This window comes from Nerophis ophidion, linkage group LG12, assembly GCF_033978795.1.
Source record: "Nerophis ophidion isolate RoL-2023_Sa linkage group LG12, RoL_Noph_v1.0, whole genome shotgun sequence".
In the NCBI taxonomy this organism is placed as follows: Eukaryota; Metazoa; Chordata; class Actinopteri; order Syngnathiformes; family Syngnathidae; genus Nerophis; species Nerophis ophidion.
Window position 1 is genome coordinate 14,949,952 of NC_084622.1, and position 16,327 is coordinate 14,966,278.

The 16,327-nt window shown below is 40.2% G+C and overlaps 1 protein-coding gene across 6 annotated transcripts in view; it reads left to right on the top strand.

Moving 5' to 3' along the window:
* pus7 (pseudouridine synthase 7) overlaps window positions 1-16,327 on the top strand; it is a 42,962-nt gene extending 26,635 nt beyond the window's left edge. For all 6 annotated transcript variants that reach the window (XM_061916877.1, XM_061916878.1, XM_061916881.1 and 3 more), the window contains exons 14-16: window positions 1,397-1,526; window positions 15,785-15,876; window positions 15,933-16,327. In XM_061916877.1, the coding sequence (XP_061772861.1) occupies window positions 1,397-1,526; window positions 15,785-15,876; window positions 15,933-16,069 (359 nt within the window). In that variant the 3' untranslated portion in view covers window positions 16,070-16,327. The remainder of the gene's footprint in view (window positions 1-1,396; window positions 1,527-15,784; window positions 15,877-15,932) is intronic.

Sequence of the window (16,327 nt, forward strand, 5' to 3'; positions counted from 1 at the left end):
GAATGTAAACAATGAAACACCGGCTGTGTTTGTGTTGCTCAAGGCGGCCGCAATACATCGCTTCCCACCTACAGCTTTCTTCTTTGATGTCTCCATTATTCATTGAACAAATTGCAAAAGATTAACCAACACAGATGTCCAGAATACTCTGGAATTTTGCAATGTAAACAGACGATTAATAGCTTGCCACGACGCTAGAACAAAATGTCCTCTACAATCCGTGACGTCACACGCACGTGTCATCATACGAGACATTTTCAGCAAGATATTTCGGCGCAAATTTTAAAACTGCAATTTAATAAAATAATCCGGCCGTATTGGCATGTGTTGCAATGTTAATATTTCATCATTGATGTATAAACTATCAGACTGCGTTGCGTGGTCGGTGGTAGTGGGTTTCAGTAGGCCCTTAGGCTTCCTTTTTATTGTCATTCAAATTTGAACTCTACTGTACAAATGAGAACGAAATTTAGTTGCATTAGCTCATGGTAGTGCAGGATAAAAAAGCAATAAGGTGCATATAAAAATAAATTACTGTACAGATAAATATATCACACTTTTTCATATGCATCCAGGTTAATGGATGTATGTCACATTGTGTCTTTATATATTCCAGCTAGTTAATCCATTTTGGGGAGAATTGAGGGGATAATTATGATGCGTTCAAGAGTCTTACAGCCAGAGGGAAAAAGCTGTTACTGAATTTGTTCAGTGTCTTCAAGAATTGCTGTTGTGTGCACTAGACTGTAACTCTGCCATCTCTCACTTTCTACAATGGGACAGGAAGACACCAATGTTAGCAACACTAGCATACTATTACACTACACTCACATTTGGACAGCAACATCATGCTAGCTTAGCATATTTACCAGGCATGGGATTTTTCCGTCTATAGCCGGAAAGCCATCTTTTTACCTCTGTAGAAATATATAAAAATATATTTTAAGTTTTTCTTCATTTTTTCCCAACTACAATGTGTGGTAATATCTCCATCCGTCTCTTTGCCATACCTGCCAACGACTACGGTTTTCTGGTAGTGAGTAGGGTTTTTGATCGTCCATTGGTAAAAAGTATGGTTTTTTTTTACTAAATGAAGTTAAAAATGGAAGTTTCATAGCGAAGCAACTCCACGGGCAGAGCACAAAATATACATCAATGATGACTGGTTGGTTTACCTATAAGAACATCCATGATTGGTTAGTTGTTTAAAATAAATAGTGTAAAATTCACCTACTACCCAAGGATCTGGAACATAAGCTCTGTGATAATCGAAGGAACTGTGTGTGTGTGTGTGTGTGTGTGTGTGTGTGTGTGTGTGTGTGTGTGTGTGTGTGTGTGTGTGTGTGTGTGTGTGTGTGTGTGTGTGTGTGTGTGTGTGTGTGTGTGTGTGTGTCAGTGGGCAAGGGCTACAAGGAGTTGCTGAGTGCAGACGGGCTGGACGTGGACAACATGCGACATCAAATCAAGGACTACTCTCTGGCGGGAGCTTACAGACGTGTCCTGATCAGACCTAGTGATGTCAGCTGGTGGGTGTTCCTTCTTCTTCACTTCACATGTGTTTCTTCTTCACTTCACATTTGTGTTCTCTTCTTCACTTCACATGTGTGTTCTCTTCTTCACTTCACATGTGTGTTCCTGCTTCACCTCACATTAGTGTTCCTTCTTCACTTCACGTTTGTGTTCCTTCTTCACTTCACATGTGTGTTCCTTCTTCACTTCACATGTGTGTTCCTGCTTCACCTCACATTAGTGTTCCTTCTTCACTTCACATTTGTGTTCCTTCTTCACTTCACGTTTGTGTTCCTTCTTCACTTCACATGTGTGTTCCTTCTTCACTTCACATTTTTTTCCCTGCTTCCCTTCACATTTGCGTTCCATCTTCACTTCACGTGTGTTCCCTGCTTCACTTCACATTTGTGTTCCTGCTTCACTTCTCCTTTGTGTTCCTTCTTCACTTCACATGTGTGTTCCTTCTTCACTTCACATGTGTTCCTGCTTCACTTCACATGTGTGTTCCTGCTTCACTTCACATGTGTGTTCCTGCTTCACTTCACATGTGTGTTCCTGCTTCACTTCACGTGTGTTCCTGCTTCACTTCACATGTGTGTTCCTTTTTTCACTTCACATGTGTGTTCATTCTTCACTTCACATGTTTCTTTTTCACTTCACATGTGTATTCCTTCTTCACTTCACGTGTGTTCCTTCTTCACTTCACATTTTAGTTCCTTCTTCACTTCACATGTGTGTTCCTTCTTCACTTCACATTTGTGTTCCTTCTTCACTTTACATTTGTGTTCGTTCTTCACTTCACATTTGTGTTCCTTCTTCACTTCACATGTGTTCCTATTTCACTTCACGTTTGTGTTTCTTCTTCTTCACTTCACATGTGTTCCTTCTTCTTCACTTCACGTGTGTTCCTTCTTCTTCACTTCACGTGTGTTCCTTCTTAACTTCACGTTTGTGTTTCTTCTTCACTTCACATGTGTGTTCCTTCTTCACTTCACATTTGGGTTCCTTCTTCACTTCACATGTGTGTTCCTTCTTTACTTCACATTTGGGTTCCTTCTTCACTTCACATGTGTGTTCCTGCTTCACTTCACATGTGTGTTCCTTCTTCACTTCACATGTGTGTTCCTTCTTTACTGCACATGTGTGTTCCTTCTTCACGTCACATTTTTTTTCCCTGCTTCACTTCTCCTTTGTGTTCCTTCTTCACTTCACATGTGTCTTCCTTCACTTCACGTGTCTTCCTTCTTCACTTCACGTGTCTTCCTTCTTCACTTCACATGTGTCTTCCTTCTTCACTTCACATGTGTGTTCCTTCTTCACTTCACATGACATGTTTGTTCCTTCTTCACTTCATTTTGTGTTCCTTCATTTTGTGTTCCTTCTTCACTTCACATGTTTTCCTTCTTCACTTCACGTGTGTTCCTTCTTCACTTCACATTTGTGTTCCTTCTTCACTTCACATTTGTGTTCCTTCTTCATTTCACATTTGTGTTCCTTCTTCATTTCACGTGTGTGTTCCTTCTTAACTTCACATGTGTGTTCCTTCTTCACTTCACATTTGTGTTCCTTTTTCACTTCACGTGTGTTCCTGCTTCACTTCACATTTGTGTTCCTTCTTCACTTAACATGTGTGTTCCTTCTTCACTTCACACGTGTGTTCCTTCTTCACTTCACACGTGTGTTCCTTCTTCACTTCACGTGTGTTCCTGCTTCACTTGACATTTGTGTTTCTTCTTCACTTGACATTTGTGTTTCTTCTTCACTTCACATGTGTTCCTTCTTCACTTCACATTTGTGTTCCTTCTTCACTTCACGTGTGTTCCTGCTTCACTTGACATTTGTGTTTCTTCTTCACTTGACATTTGTGTTTCTTCTTCACTTCACATGTGTGTTCCTTCTTCACTTCACGTGTGTTCCTGCTTCACTTGACATTTGTGTTTCTTCTTCACTTGACATTTGTGTTTCTTCTTCACTTCACATGTGTTCCTTCTTCACTTCACATTTGTGTTCCTTCTTCACTTCACATTTGTGTTCCTAATTCACTGCACATGTGTGTTCCTTCTTCACTTCACATGTGTGTTCCTTCTTCACTTCACATGTGTGTTCCTTCTTCACTTGACATGTGTTCCTTCTTCACTTGACATGTGTTCCTTCTTCACATCACGTGTGTTCCTTCTTCACTTAACATTTGTGTTCCTTCTTCACTTCACATGTATGTTCCTTCTTCACTTCACATGTGTGTTCCTTCTTCACTTCACATGTATGTTCCTTCTTCACTTCACATGTATGTTCCTTCTTCACTTCACTTGACATGTGTGTTCCTTCTTCAATACATTTTGTGTTCCTACTTCACTTCACATTTGTTTTCCTGTTTCACTTCACATTTGTGTTCCTGCTTCACTTCACATGTTTTCCTTCTTCACTTCACGTGTGTTCCTTCTTCACTTCACATTTGTGTTCCTTCTTCACTTCACGTGTGTTCCTTCTTCACTTCACATGTGTGTTCCTTCTTCACTTCACGTGTGTGTTCCTTCTTCACTTCACATGTGTGTTCCTTCTTCACTTCACATGTGTTCCTTCTTCACTTCACATGTGTGTTCCTTCTTCACTTCACTAGTGTTCCTGCTTCACTTAACATTTGTGTTTCTTCTTCACTTGACATGTGTTTCTTCTTCACTTCACATTTGTGTTCCTTCTTCACTTCACATGTGTGTTTCTTCTTCACTTGACATGTGTTCCTTCTTCACTTGACATGTGTGTTCCTTCTTCACTTCACATTTGTGTTCCTTCTTCACTTGACATGTGTTCCTTCTTCACATCACGTGTGTTCCTTCTTCACATCACGTGTGTTCCTTCTTCACTTCACATTTGTGTTCCTTCTTCACTTCACATGTGTGTTTCTTCTTCACTTGACATGTGTGTTCCTTCTTAACTTGACATGTGTGTTCCTTCTTCACTTCACATTTGTGTTCCTTCTTCACTTCACATTTGTGTTCCTTCTTCACTTCACATGTGTGTTCCTTCTTCACTTGACATGTGTGTTCCTTCTTCACTTGACATGTGTGTTCCTTCTTCACTTCACATTTGTGTTCCTGCTTCACTTCACACGTGTGTTCCTTCTTCACTTCACACGTGTTTTCCTTCTTCACTTCACACGTGTGTTCCTTCTTCACTTCACACGTGTGTTCCTTCTTCACTTCACATGTGTGTTCCTTCTTCACTTCACATGTGTTCCTTCTTCACATCACGTGTGTTCCTTCTTCACTTCACATTTGTGTTCCTTTTTCACTTTACATGTGTGTTCCTTCTTCACTTAACATGTGTGTTTCTTCTTCACTTGACATGTGTGTTTCTTCTTCACTTGACATGTGTGTTCCTTTTTCACTTGACATGTGTGTTCCTTTTTCACTTCACATTTGTGTTTCTTCTTCACTTGACGTGTGTTCTTTCTTCACATCACGTGTGTTCCTTCTTCACTTCACATTTGTGTTCCTTCTTCACTTCACATGTATGTTCCTTCTTCACTTCACATGTGTTCCTTCTTCACTTCACATGTATGTTCCTTCTTCACTTCACATGTGTGTTCCTTCTTCACTTCACATGTGTTCCTTCTTCACTTCACATGTATGTTCCTTCTTCACTTCACGTGTGTTCCTTCTTCACTTCACATGTGTGTTCCTTCTTCACTTCACATGTGTGTTCCTTCTTCACTTCACATGTGTGTTCCTTCTTCACTTGACATGTGTTCCTTCTTCACTTGACATGTGTTCCTTCTTCACTTCACATTTGTGTTGCTTCTTCACTTGACATGTGTGTTCTTTCTTCACTTCACATGTGTGTTCCTTTTTCACTTCACATGTGTGTTCCTTTTTCACTTCACATGTGTGTTCCTTTTTCACTTCACATGTGTGTTCCTTTTTCACTTCACATGTGTGTTCCTTTTTCACTTCACATGTGGGTTCCTTCTTCACTTCACATGTGGGTTCCTTCTTCACTTCACATTTGGGTTCCTTCTTCACTTCACATGTGTGTTTCTTCTTCACATCACATTTGTGTTCCTTCTTCACATCACGTTTGTGTTCCTTCCTCACTTCACATGTGTGTTCCTTCTTCACTTCATTTTGTGTTCCTGTTTCACTTGACATGTGTGTTCCTTCTTCACTTGACATGTGTGTTCGTTCTTCACTTCATGTGTGTTCCTTTTTCACTTCATGTGTTTTCCTGCTTCACTTCACATGTGTGTTCCTTCTTCACTTCACATTTGTGTTCCTTCTTCACTTCACTTGACATGTTTGTTCCTTCTTCACTTCATTTTGTGTTCCTGTTTCACTTGACATGTGTGTTCCTTCTTCACTTGATATGTGTGTTCCTTCTTCACTTCATGTGTTTTCCTGCTTCACTTCATGTGTTTTCCTGCTTCACTTCACGTGTGTTCCTTCTTCACTTCACATGTGTGTTCCTTCTTCACTTCACATGTGTGTTCCTGCTTCACTTCACATGTGTGTTCCTTCTTCACTTTATATTTGTGTTTCTTCTTCACTTGACATTTGTGTTTCTTCTTCACTTCACATTTGTGTTTCTTCTTCACTTCACATGTGTGTTCCTTCTTCACTTCACATGTGTGTTCCTTCTTCACTTCACATGCGTGTTTCTTCTTCACTTCACATGCGTGTTCCTTCTTCACTTGACATTTGTGTTCCTTCTTCACTTGACATGTGTGTTCCTTCTTCACTTCACATTTGTTCCTTCTTCACATCACGTGTGTTCCTTCTTCACTTCACATGTGTGTTCCTTCTTCACTTCACATGACATGTTTGTTCCTTCTTCACTTCATTTTGTGTTCCTTCATTTTGTGTTCCTTCTTCACTTCACATTTGTGTTCCTGTTTCACTTCACATTTGTGTTCCTGCTTCACTTCACATGTTTTCCTTCTTCACTTCACGTGTGTTCCTTCTTCACTTCACATTTGTGTTCCTTCTTCACTTCACATTTGTGTTCCTTCTGCACTTCACATTTGTGTTCCTTCTTCATTTCACATTTGTGTTCCTTCTTCATTTCACATGTGTGTTCCTTCTTCACTTCACATGTGTGTTCCTTCTTCACTTCACATGTGTGTTCCTTCTTCACTTCACATTTGTGTTCCTTTTTCACTTCACGTGTGTTCCTGCTTCACTTCACATTTGTGTTCCTTCTTCACTTCACACGTGTGTTCCTTCTTCACTTCACACGTGTGTTCCTACTTCACTTCACATGTGTGTTCCTTCTTCACTTCACGTGTGTTCCTGCTTCACTTGACATTTGTGTTTCTTCTTCACTTGACATGTGTTCCTTCTTCACTTCACATTTGTGTTCCTTTTTCACTTCACATTTGTGTTCCTAATTCACTGCACATGTGTGTTCCTTCTTCACATCATGTGTGTTCCTTCTTCACTTCACATGTGTGTTCCTTCTTCACTTGACATGTGTTCCTTCTTCACATCACGTGTGTTCCTTCTTCATTTCACATTTGTGTTCCTTCTTCACTTCACATGTATGTTCCTTCTTCACTTCACATGTGTGTTCCTTCTTCACTTCACATGTATGTTCCTTCTTCACTTCACATGTATGTTCCTTCTTCACTTCACATTTGTGTTCCTTCTTCACTTCACTTGACATGTTTGTTCCTTCTTCAATGCATTTTGTGTTCCTTCTTCACTTCACATTTGTTTTCCTGTTTCACTTCACATTTGTGGTCCTGCTTCACTTCACATGTTTTCCTTCTTCACTTCACGTGTGTTCCTTCTTCACTTCACATTTGTGTTCCTTCTTCACTTCACGTGTGTTCCTTCTTCACTTCACGTGTGTGTTCCTTCTTCACTTCACATGTGTGTTCCTTCTTCACTTCACATTTGTGTTCCTTCTTCACTTCACATGTGTGTTCCTTCTTCACTTGACATGTGTGTTCCTTCTTCACTTGACATGTGTGTTCCTGCTTCACTTCACACGTGTGTTCCTTCCTCACGTCACACGTGTTTTCCTTCTTCACTTCACACGTGTGTTCCTTCTTCACTTCACAAGTGTGTTCCTTCTTCACTTGACATGTGTGTTCCTTCTTCACTTGACATGTGTGTTCCTTCTTCACTTGACATGTGTGTTCCTGCTTCACTTCACACTTCACATTTGTGTTCCTGCTTCACTTCACACGTGTGTTCCTTCTTCACTTCACACGTGTTTTCCTTCTTCACTTCACACGTGTGTTCCTTCTTCACTTCACACGTGTGTTCCTTCTTCACTTCACACGTGTGTTCCTTCTTCACTTCACATGTGTGTTCCTTCTTCACTTCACATTTGTGTTCCTTCTTCACTTCACATGTGTGTTCCTTCTTCACTTGACATGTGTTCCTTCTTCACTTCACATTTGTGTTCATTCTTCACTTCACATTTGTGTTCCTTCTTCACTTCACATGTGTGTTCCTTCTTCACTTCACATGTGTGTTTCTTCTTCACTTGACATGTGTGTTTCTTCTTCATTTGACATGTGTGTTTCTTCTTCACTTGACATGTGTGTTCCTTCTTCAATTCACATTTGTGTTCCTTCTTCACTTCACATGTGTGTTCCTTCTTCAATTCACATTTGTGTTCATTCTTCACTTCACATGTGTGTTCCTTCTTCACTTGACATTTGTGTTTCTTCTTCACTTGACATGTGTTCCTTCTTCACATCACGTGTGTTCCTTCTTCACTTCACATTTGTGTTCCTTTTTCACTTCACATGTGTGTTCCTTCTTCACTTGACATGTGTGTTCCTTCTTCACTTGACATGTGTGTTCCTTTTTCACTTCACATTTGTGTTTCTTCTTCACTTGACATGTGTGTTTCTTCTTCACTTGACATGTGTGTTCCTTCTTCACTTGACATGTGTGTTCCTTTTTCACTTCACATTTGTGTTTCTTCTTCACTTGACGTGTGTTCTTTCTTCACATCACGTGTGTTCCTTCTTCACTTCACATTTGTGTTCCTTCTTCACTTCACATGTATGTTCCTTCTTCACTTGACATGTGTTCCTTCTTCACTTGACATGTGTGTTCCTTCTTCACTTGACATGTGTGTTCCTTCTTCACTTGACATGTGTGTTCCTTCTTCACTTCACATGTGTGTTCCTTCTTCACTTCACATGTGTGTTCCTTCTTCACTTGACATGTGTTCCTTCTTCACTTGACATGTGTGTTCCTTCTTCACTTCACATTTGTGTTGCTTCTTCACTTGACATGTGTGTTCCTTCTTCACTTGACATGTGTGTTCCTTCTTCACTTCACATTTGTGTTCCTTTTTCACTTCACGTGTGTTCCTGCTTCACTTCACATGTGTGTTCCTTCTTCACTTCACATGTGTGTTCCTTCTTCACTTCACATGTGTCTTCCTTCTTCACTTCACATGTGTCTTCCTTCTTCACTTCACATGTGTCTTCCTTCTTCACTTCAAATGTTGCTTCCTTCTTCACTTCACATGTGTCTTCCTTTTTCACTTCACATGTGTCTTCCTTTTTCACTTCACATGTGTGTTCCTTTTTCACTTCACATGTGTGTTCCTTTTTCACTTCACATGTGTGTTCCTTGTTCACTTCACATGTGTGTTCCTTCTTCACTTCACATGTGTGTTCCTTCTTCACTTCACATGTGGGTTCCTTCTTCACTTCACATTTGGGTTCCTTCTTCACTTCACATGTGTGTTCCTTCTTCACATCACATTTGTGTTCCTTCTTCACATCACGTTTGTGTTCCTTCCTCACTTCACATGTGTGTTCCTTCTTCACTTCACTTGACATGTTTGTTCCTTCTTCACTTCATTTTGTGTTCCTGTTTCACTTGACATGTGTGTTCCTTCTTCACTTGACATCTGTGTTCGTTCTTCACTTCATTTGTGTTCCTTTTTCACTTCATGTGTTTTCCTGCTTCACTTGACGTGTGTGTTCCTTCTTCACTTCACATGTGTGTTCCTTCTTCACTTCACATTTGTGTTCCTTCTTCACTTCACATGTGTGTTCCTTCTTCACTTCACATGTGTGTTCCTTCTTCACTTGACATGTGTGTTCCTGCTTCACTTCACACGTGTGTTCCTTCTTCACTTCACACGTGTTTTCCTTCTTCACTTCACACGTGTGTTCCTTCTTCACTTCACACGTGTGTTCCTTCTTCACTTCACATGTGTGTTCCTTCTTCACTTGACATGTGTGTTCCTTCTTCACTTGACATGTGTGTTCCTTCTTCACTTCACATTTGTGTTCCTGCTTCACTTCACATGTGTGTTCCTTCTTCACTTCACACGTGTTTTCCTTCTTCACTTCACACGTGTGTTCCTTCTTCACTTCACACGTGTGTTCCTTCTTCACTTCACATGTGTGTTCCTTCTTCACTTCACATGTGTGTTCCTTCTTCACTTGACATGTGTGTTCATTCTTCACTTGACATGTGTGTTCATTCTTCACTTCACATTTGTGTTCATTCTTCACTTCACATTTGTGTTCCTTCTTCACTTCACATGTGTGTTTCTTCTTCACTTCACATGTGTGTTCCTTCTTCACTTGACATGTGTGTTTCTTCTTCATTTGACATGTGTGTTCCTTCTTCAATTCACATTTGTTCCTTCTTCACTTCACATGTGTGTTCCTTCTTCAATTCACATTTGTGTTCCTTCTTCACTTCACGTGTGTTCCTTCTTCACTTGACATTTGTGTTTCTTCTTCACTTGACATGTGTTCCTTCTTCACATCACGTGTGTTCCTTCTTCACTTCACATTTGTGTTCCTTTTTCACTTCACATGTGTGTTCCTTCTTCACTTAACATGTGTGTTTCTTCTTCACTTGACATGTGTGTTCCTTCTTCACTTGACATGTGTGTTCCTTTTTCACTTCACATTTGTGTTTCTTCTTCACTTGACATGTGTGTTTCTTCTTCACTTGACATGTGTGTTCCTTCTTCACTTGACATGTGTGTTCCTTTTTCACTTCACATTTGTGTTTCTTCTTCACTTGACGTGTGTTCTTTCTTCACATCACGTGTGTTCCTTCTTCACTTCACATTTGTGTTCCTTCTTCACTTCACATGTATGTGCCTTCTTCACTTGACATGTGTTCCTTCTTCACTTGACATGTGTGTTCCTTCTTCACTTCACATGTGTGTTCCTTCTTCACTTCACATGTGTGTTCCTTCTTCACTTGACATGTGTGTTCCTTCTTCACTTGACATGTGTGTTCCTTCTTCACTTCACGTGTGTTCCTGCTTCACTTCACATGTGTGTTCCTTCTTCACTTCACATGTGTCTTCCTTCTTCACTTCACATGTGTCTTCCTTCTTCACTTCACATGTGTCTTCCTTCTTCACTTCACATGTGTCTTCCTTCTTCACTTCAAATGTTGCTTCCTTCTTCACTTCACATGTGTCTTCCTTTTTCACTTCACATGTGTCTTCCTTTTTCACTTCACATGTGTCTTCCTTTTTCACTTCACATGTGTCTTCCTTTTTCACTTCACATGTGTGTTCCTTTTTCACTTCACATGTGTGTTCCTTTTTCACTTCACATGTGTGTTCCTTCTTCACTTCACATGTGTGTTCCTTTTTCACTTCACATGTGGGTTCCTTCTTCACTTCACATTTGGGTTCCTTCTTCACTTCACATGTGTGTTCCTTCTTCACATCACATTTGTGTTCCTTCTTCACATCACGTTTGTGTTCCTTCCTCACTTCACATGTGTGTTCCTTCTTCACTTCACTTGACATGTTTGTTCCTTCTTCACTTCATTTTGTGTTCCTGTTTCACTTGACATGTGTGTTCCTTCTTCACTTGACATGTGTGTTCGTTCTTCACTTCATTTGTGTTCCTTTTTCACTTCATGTGTTTTCCTGCTTCACTTCACATGTGTGTTCCTTCTTCACTTCACATTTGTGTTCCTTCTTCACTTCATTTTGTGTTCCTGTTTCACTTGACATGTGTGTTCCTTCTTCACTTGATATGTGTGTTCCTTCTTCACTTCATGTGTTTTCCTGCTTCACTTCACATGTGTGTTCCTTCTTCACTTCACATGTGTGTTCCTTCTTCACTTCACATGTGTGTTCCTGCTTCACTTGACATTTGTGTTTCTTCTTCACTTGACATTTGTGTTTCTTCTTCACTTCACATTTGTGTTTCTTCTTCACTTCACATGTGTGTTCCTTCTTCACTTCACATGTGTGTTCCTTCTTCACTTCACATGTGTGTTTCTTCTTCACTTCACATGTGTGTTCCTTCTTCACTTGACATGTGTGTTCCTTCTTCACTTCACATTCGTTCCTTCTTCACATCACGTGTGTTCCTTCTTCACTTCACATGTGTGTTCCTTCTTCACCTCACATGTGTGTTCCTTCTTCACTTCACATGTGTGTTCCTTCTTCACTTCACATGACGTGTTTGTTCCTTCTTCACTTCATTTTGTGTTCCTTCTTCACTTCACATGTGTGTTCCTTCTTCACTTCACGTGTCTTCCTGCTTCAATTGACATTTGTGTTTCTTCTTCACTTGACATGTGTTCCTTCTTCACTTCACATTTGTGTTCCTTCTTCACTCACATTTGTGTTCCTTCTTCACTCACATTTGTGTTCCTTCTTCACTTCACATTTGTGTTCCTTCTTCACATCACGTGTGTTCCTTCTTCACTTCACATGTGTGTTCCTTCTTCACTTCACATTTGTGTTCCTTCTTCACATCACGTGTGTTCCTTCTTCACTTCACATTTGTGTTCCTTCTTCACTTCACATGTATGTTCCTTCTTCACTTCACATGTGTGTTCCTTCTTCACTTCACATTTGTGTACCTTCTTCACTTCACTTGACATGTTTGTTCCTTCTTCACTTCATTTTGTGTTCCTTCTTCACTTCACATTTGTGTTCCTGTTTCACTTCACATTTGTGTTCCTTCTTCATTTCACATGTGTGTTCCTTCTTCACTTCACATTTGTGTTCCTTCTTCACTTCACATTTGTGTTCCTTTTTCACTTCACATTTGTGTTCCTTCTTCACTTCACACGTGTGTTCCTTCTTCACTTCACATGTGTGTTCCTTCTTCACTTCACGTGTGTTCCTGCTTCACTTGACATTTGTGTTCCTTCTTCACTTGGCATTTGTGTTTCTTCTTCATTTGACATGTGTTCCTTCTTCACATCACATTTGTGTTCCTTCTTCACATCACATTTGTGTTCCTTCTTCACTTCACATTTGTGTTCCTTCTTCACTTCACATGTGTGTTCCTTCTTCACTTCACATGTGTGTTCCTTCACTTCACATGTGTGTTCCTTCTTCACTTCACATGTGTGTTCCTTCTTCACTTCACATTTGTGTTCCTTCTTCACTTCACATTTGTGTTCCTTCTTCACTTCACATTTGTGTTCCTTCTTTACTTGACATGTGTTCCTTCTTCACATCACGTGTGTTCCTTCTTCACTTCACATTTGTGTTCCTTCTTCACTTCACATGTATGTTCCTTCTTCACTTCACATGTGTGTTCTTTCTTCACTTCACATGTATGTTCCTTCTTCACTTCACATTTTTGTTCCTTCTTCATTTCACATGTGTGTTCCTTCTTCACTTGACATGTGTGTTCCTTCTTCACTTCACATTTGTGTTCCTTTTTCACTTCACATTTGTGTTCCTTTTTCACTTCACGTGTGTTCCTTCTTCACTTCACATGTGTGTTCCTTCTTCACTTCACATGTGTTCCTGCTTCACTTGACATTTGTGTTACTTCTTCACTTGACATTTGTGTTTCTTCTTCACTTGACATCTGTTCCTTCTTCACTTCACATTTGTGTTCCTTCTTCACTTCACATGTGTGTTTATTCTTCACTTGACATGTGTGTTCCTTCTTCACTTGACATGTGTGTTCCTTCTTCACTTGACATGTGTGTTTCTTCTTCACTTGACATGTGTGTTCCTTCTTCACTTGACATGTGAATTTCTTCCTCACTTCACATTTGTGTTCCTTCTTCACTTGACATGTGTTCCTTCTTCACATCACGTGTGTTCCTTCTTCACATCACGTGTGTTCCTTCTTCACTTCACATTTGTGTTCCTTCTTCACTTCACATGTGTGTTCCTTCTTCACTTCACATGTGTGTTCCTTCTTCACTTCACATGTGTGTTTCTTCTTCACTTGACATGTGTGTAACTTCTTCACTTCACATGTGTGTTCCTTCTTCACTTCACGTGTGTTCCTTCTTCACTTCACACGTGTGTTCCTTCTTCACTTCACACGTGTGTTCCTTCTTCACTTCACACATGTGTTCCTTCTTCACTTCACACGTGTGTTCCTTCTTCACTTCACATGTGTGTTCCTTCTTCACTTCACATTTGTGTTCCTTCTTCACTTCACGTGTGTTCCTGCTTCACTTGACATTTGTGTTTCTTCTTCACTTGACATGTGTTCCTTCTTCACATCACGTGTGTTCCTTCTTCACTTCACATGTGTGTTCTTTCTTCACTTCACATGTGTGTTCTTTCTTCACTTCACATGTGTGTTCCTTCTTCACTTCACGTGTGTTCCTGCTTCACTTGACATTTGTGTTCCTTCTTCACTTGGCATTTGTGTTTCTTCTTCATTTGACATGTGTTCCTTCTTCACATCACATTTGTGTTCCTTCTTCACATCACATTTGTGTTCCTTCTTCACTTCACATTTGTGTTCCTTCTTCACTTCACATGTGTGTTCCTTCTTCACTTCACATGTGTGTTCCTTCACTTCACATGTGTGTTCCTTCTTCACTTCACATGTGTGTTCCTTCTTCACTTCACATTTGTGTTCCTTCTTCACTTCACATTTGTGTTCCTTCTTCACTTCACATTTGTGTTCCTTCTTTACTTGACATGTGTTCCTTCTTCACATCACGTGTGTTCCTTCTTCACTTCACATTTGTGTTCCTTCTTCACTTCACATGTATGTTCCTTCTTCACTTCACATGTGTGTTCTTTCTTCACTTCACATGTATGTTCCTTCTTCACTTCACATTTTTGTTCCTTCTTCATTTCCCATGTGTGTTCCTTCTTCACTTGACATGTGTGTTCCTTCTTCACTTCACATTTGTGTTCCTTTTTCACTTCACATTTGTGTTCCTTTTTCACTTCACGTGTGTTCCTTCTTCACTTCACATGTGTGTTCCTTCTTCACTTCACATGTGTTCCTGCTTCACTTGACATTTGTGTTACTTCTTCACTTGACATTTGTGTTTCTTCTTCACTTGACATCTGTTCCTTCTTCACTTCACATTTGTGTTCCTTCTTCACTTCACATGTGTGTTTATTCTTCACTTGACATGTGTGTTCCTTCTTCACTTGACATGTGTGTTCCTTCTTCACTTGACATGTGTGTTTCTTCTTCACTTGACATGTGTGTTCCTTCTTCACTTGACATGTGAATTTCTTCCTCACTTCACATTTGTGTTCCTTCTTCACTTGACATGTGTTCCTTCTTCACATCACGTGTGTTCCTTCTTCACATCACGTGTGTTCCTTCTTCACTTCACATTTGTGTTCCTTCTTCACTTCACATGTGTGTTCCTTCTTCACTTCACATGTGTGTTCCTTCTTCACTTCACATGTGTGTTTCTTCTTCACTTGACATGTGTGTAACTTCTTCACTTCACATGTGTGTTCCTTCTTCACTTCACGTGTGTTCCTTCTTCACTTCACACGTGTGTTCCTTCTTCACTTCACACGTGTGTTCCTTCTTCACTTCACACATGTGTTCCTTCTTCACTTCACACGTGTGTTCCTTCTTCACTTCACATGTGTGTTCCTTCTTCACTTCACATTTGTGTTCCTTCTTCACTTCACGTGTGTTCCTGCTTCACTTGACATTTGTGTTTCTTCTTCACTTGACATGTGTTCCTTCTTCACATCACGTGTGTTCCTTCTTCACTTCACATGTGTGTTCTTTCTTCACTTCACATGTGTGTTCTTTCTTCACTTCACATGTGTGTTCCTTCTTCACTTGACATTTGTGTTCTTTTTCACTTCACATTTGTGTTTCTTCTTCACTTGACATGTGTTCCTTCTTCACATCACGTGTGTTCCTTCTTCACTTCACGTTTGTGTTCCTTCTTCACTTCACGTTTGTGTTCCTTCTTCACTTCACATGTGTGTTCCTTCTTCACTTCACATTTTAGTTCCTTCTTCACTTCACGTGTGTTCCTTCTTCACTTAACATGTGTGTTTCTTCTTCACTTCATGTTTGTGTTCCTTCTTCACATGACATGTGCGATTGATGTGTCAGGGAGGTGATCCAGTACGACGACCCCAAGATCTCTCTGGTGCACACTGACTTTGAGAAGATGGAGAATAAGCCGCCTCCGGTGTTTAACACAGGTGAGTGGCGGCCATGTTTGTGTATGAGCCAGCAGACACGCCTCTTTCTCTTGCAGAGGGCAAGTACCGAGCCCTGCGGCTTGATTTCTCCCTGCCTCCCTCCACCTACGCCACCATGGCCATCAGAGAGGTGCTGAAGTTGGACACCAGCATCAAGAAACAGACGCAGCTCAACACCACCTGGCTCAACTGACGGGAGACAAGGCCAGGTGACCAAGATAATTACATCTCAATTCAAGCAGAAAGTCTACTGTGCAGCGGTACCTAATGAACTGGACATTTTTCTTCTTTTAACCAATTTTATATTTTGTTTTTTTCAAACAACTTTTAATTAATAACATCAGTGTTTGACCTGCTTATACAGTCATTTAAGAGCTTTTTTTCAAAGTAACATTCAGTTGAATGTAAGTAAGTGTTCCTCCTTGAGAGAAATTAAAATCCTTATCATGTC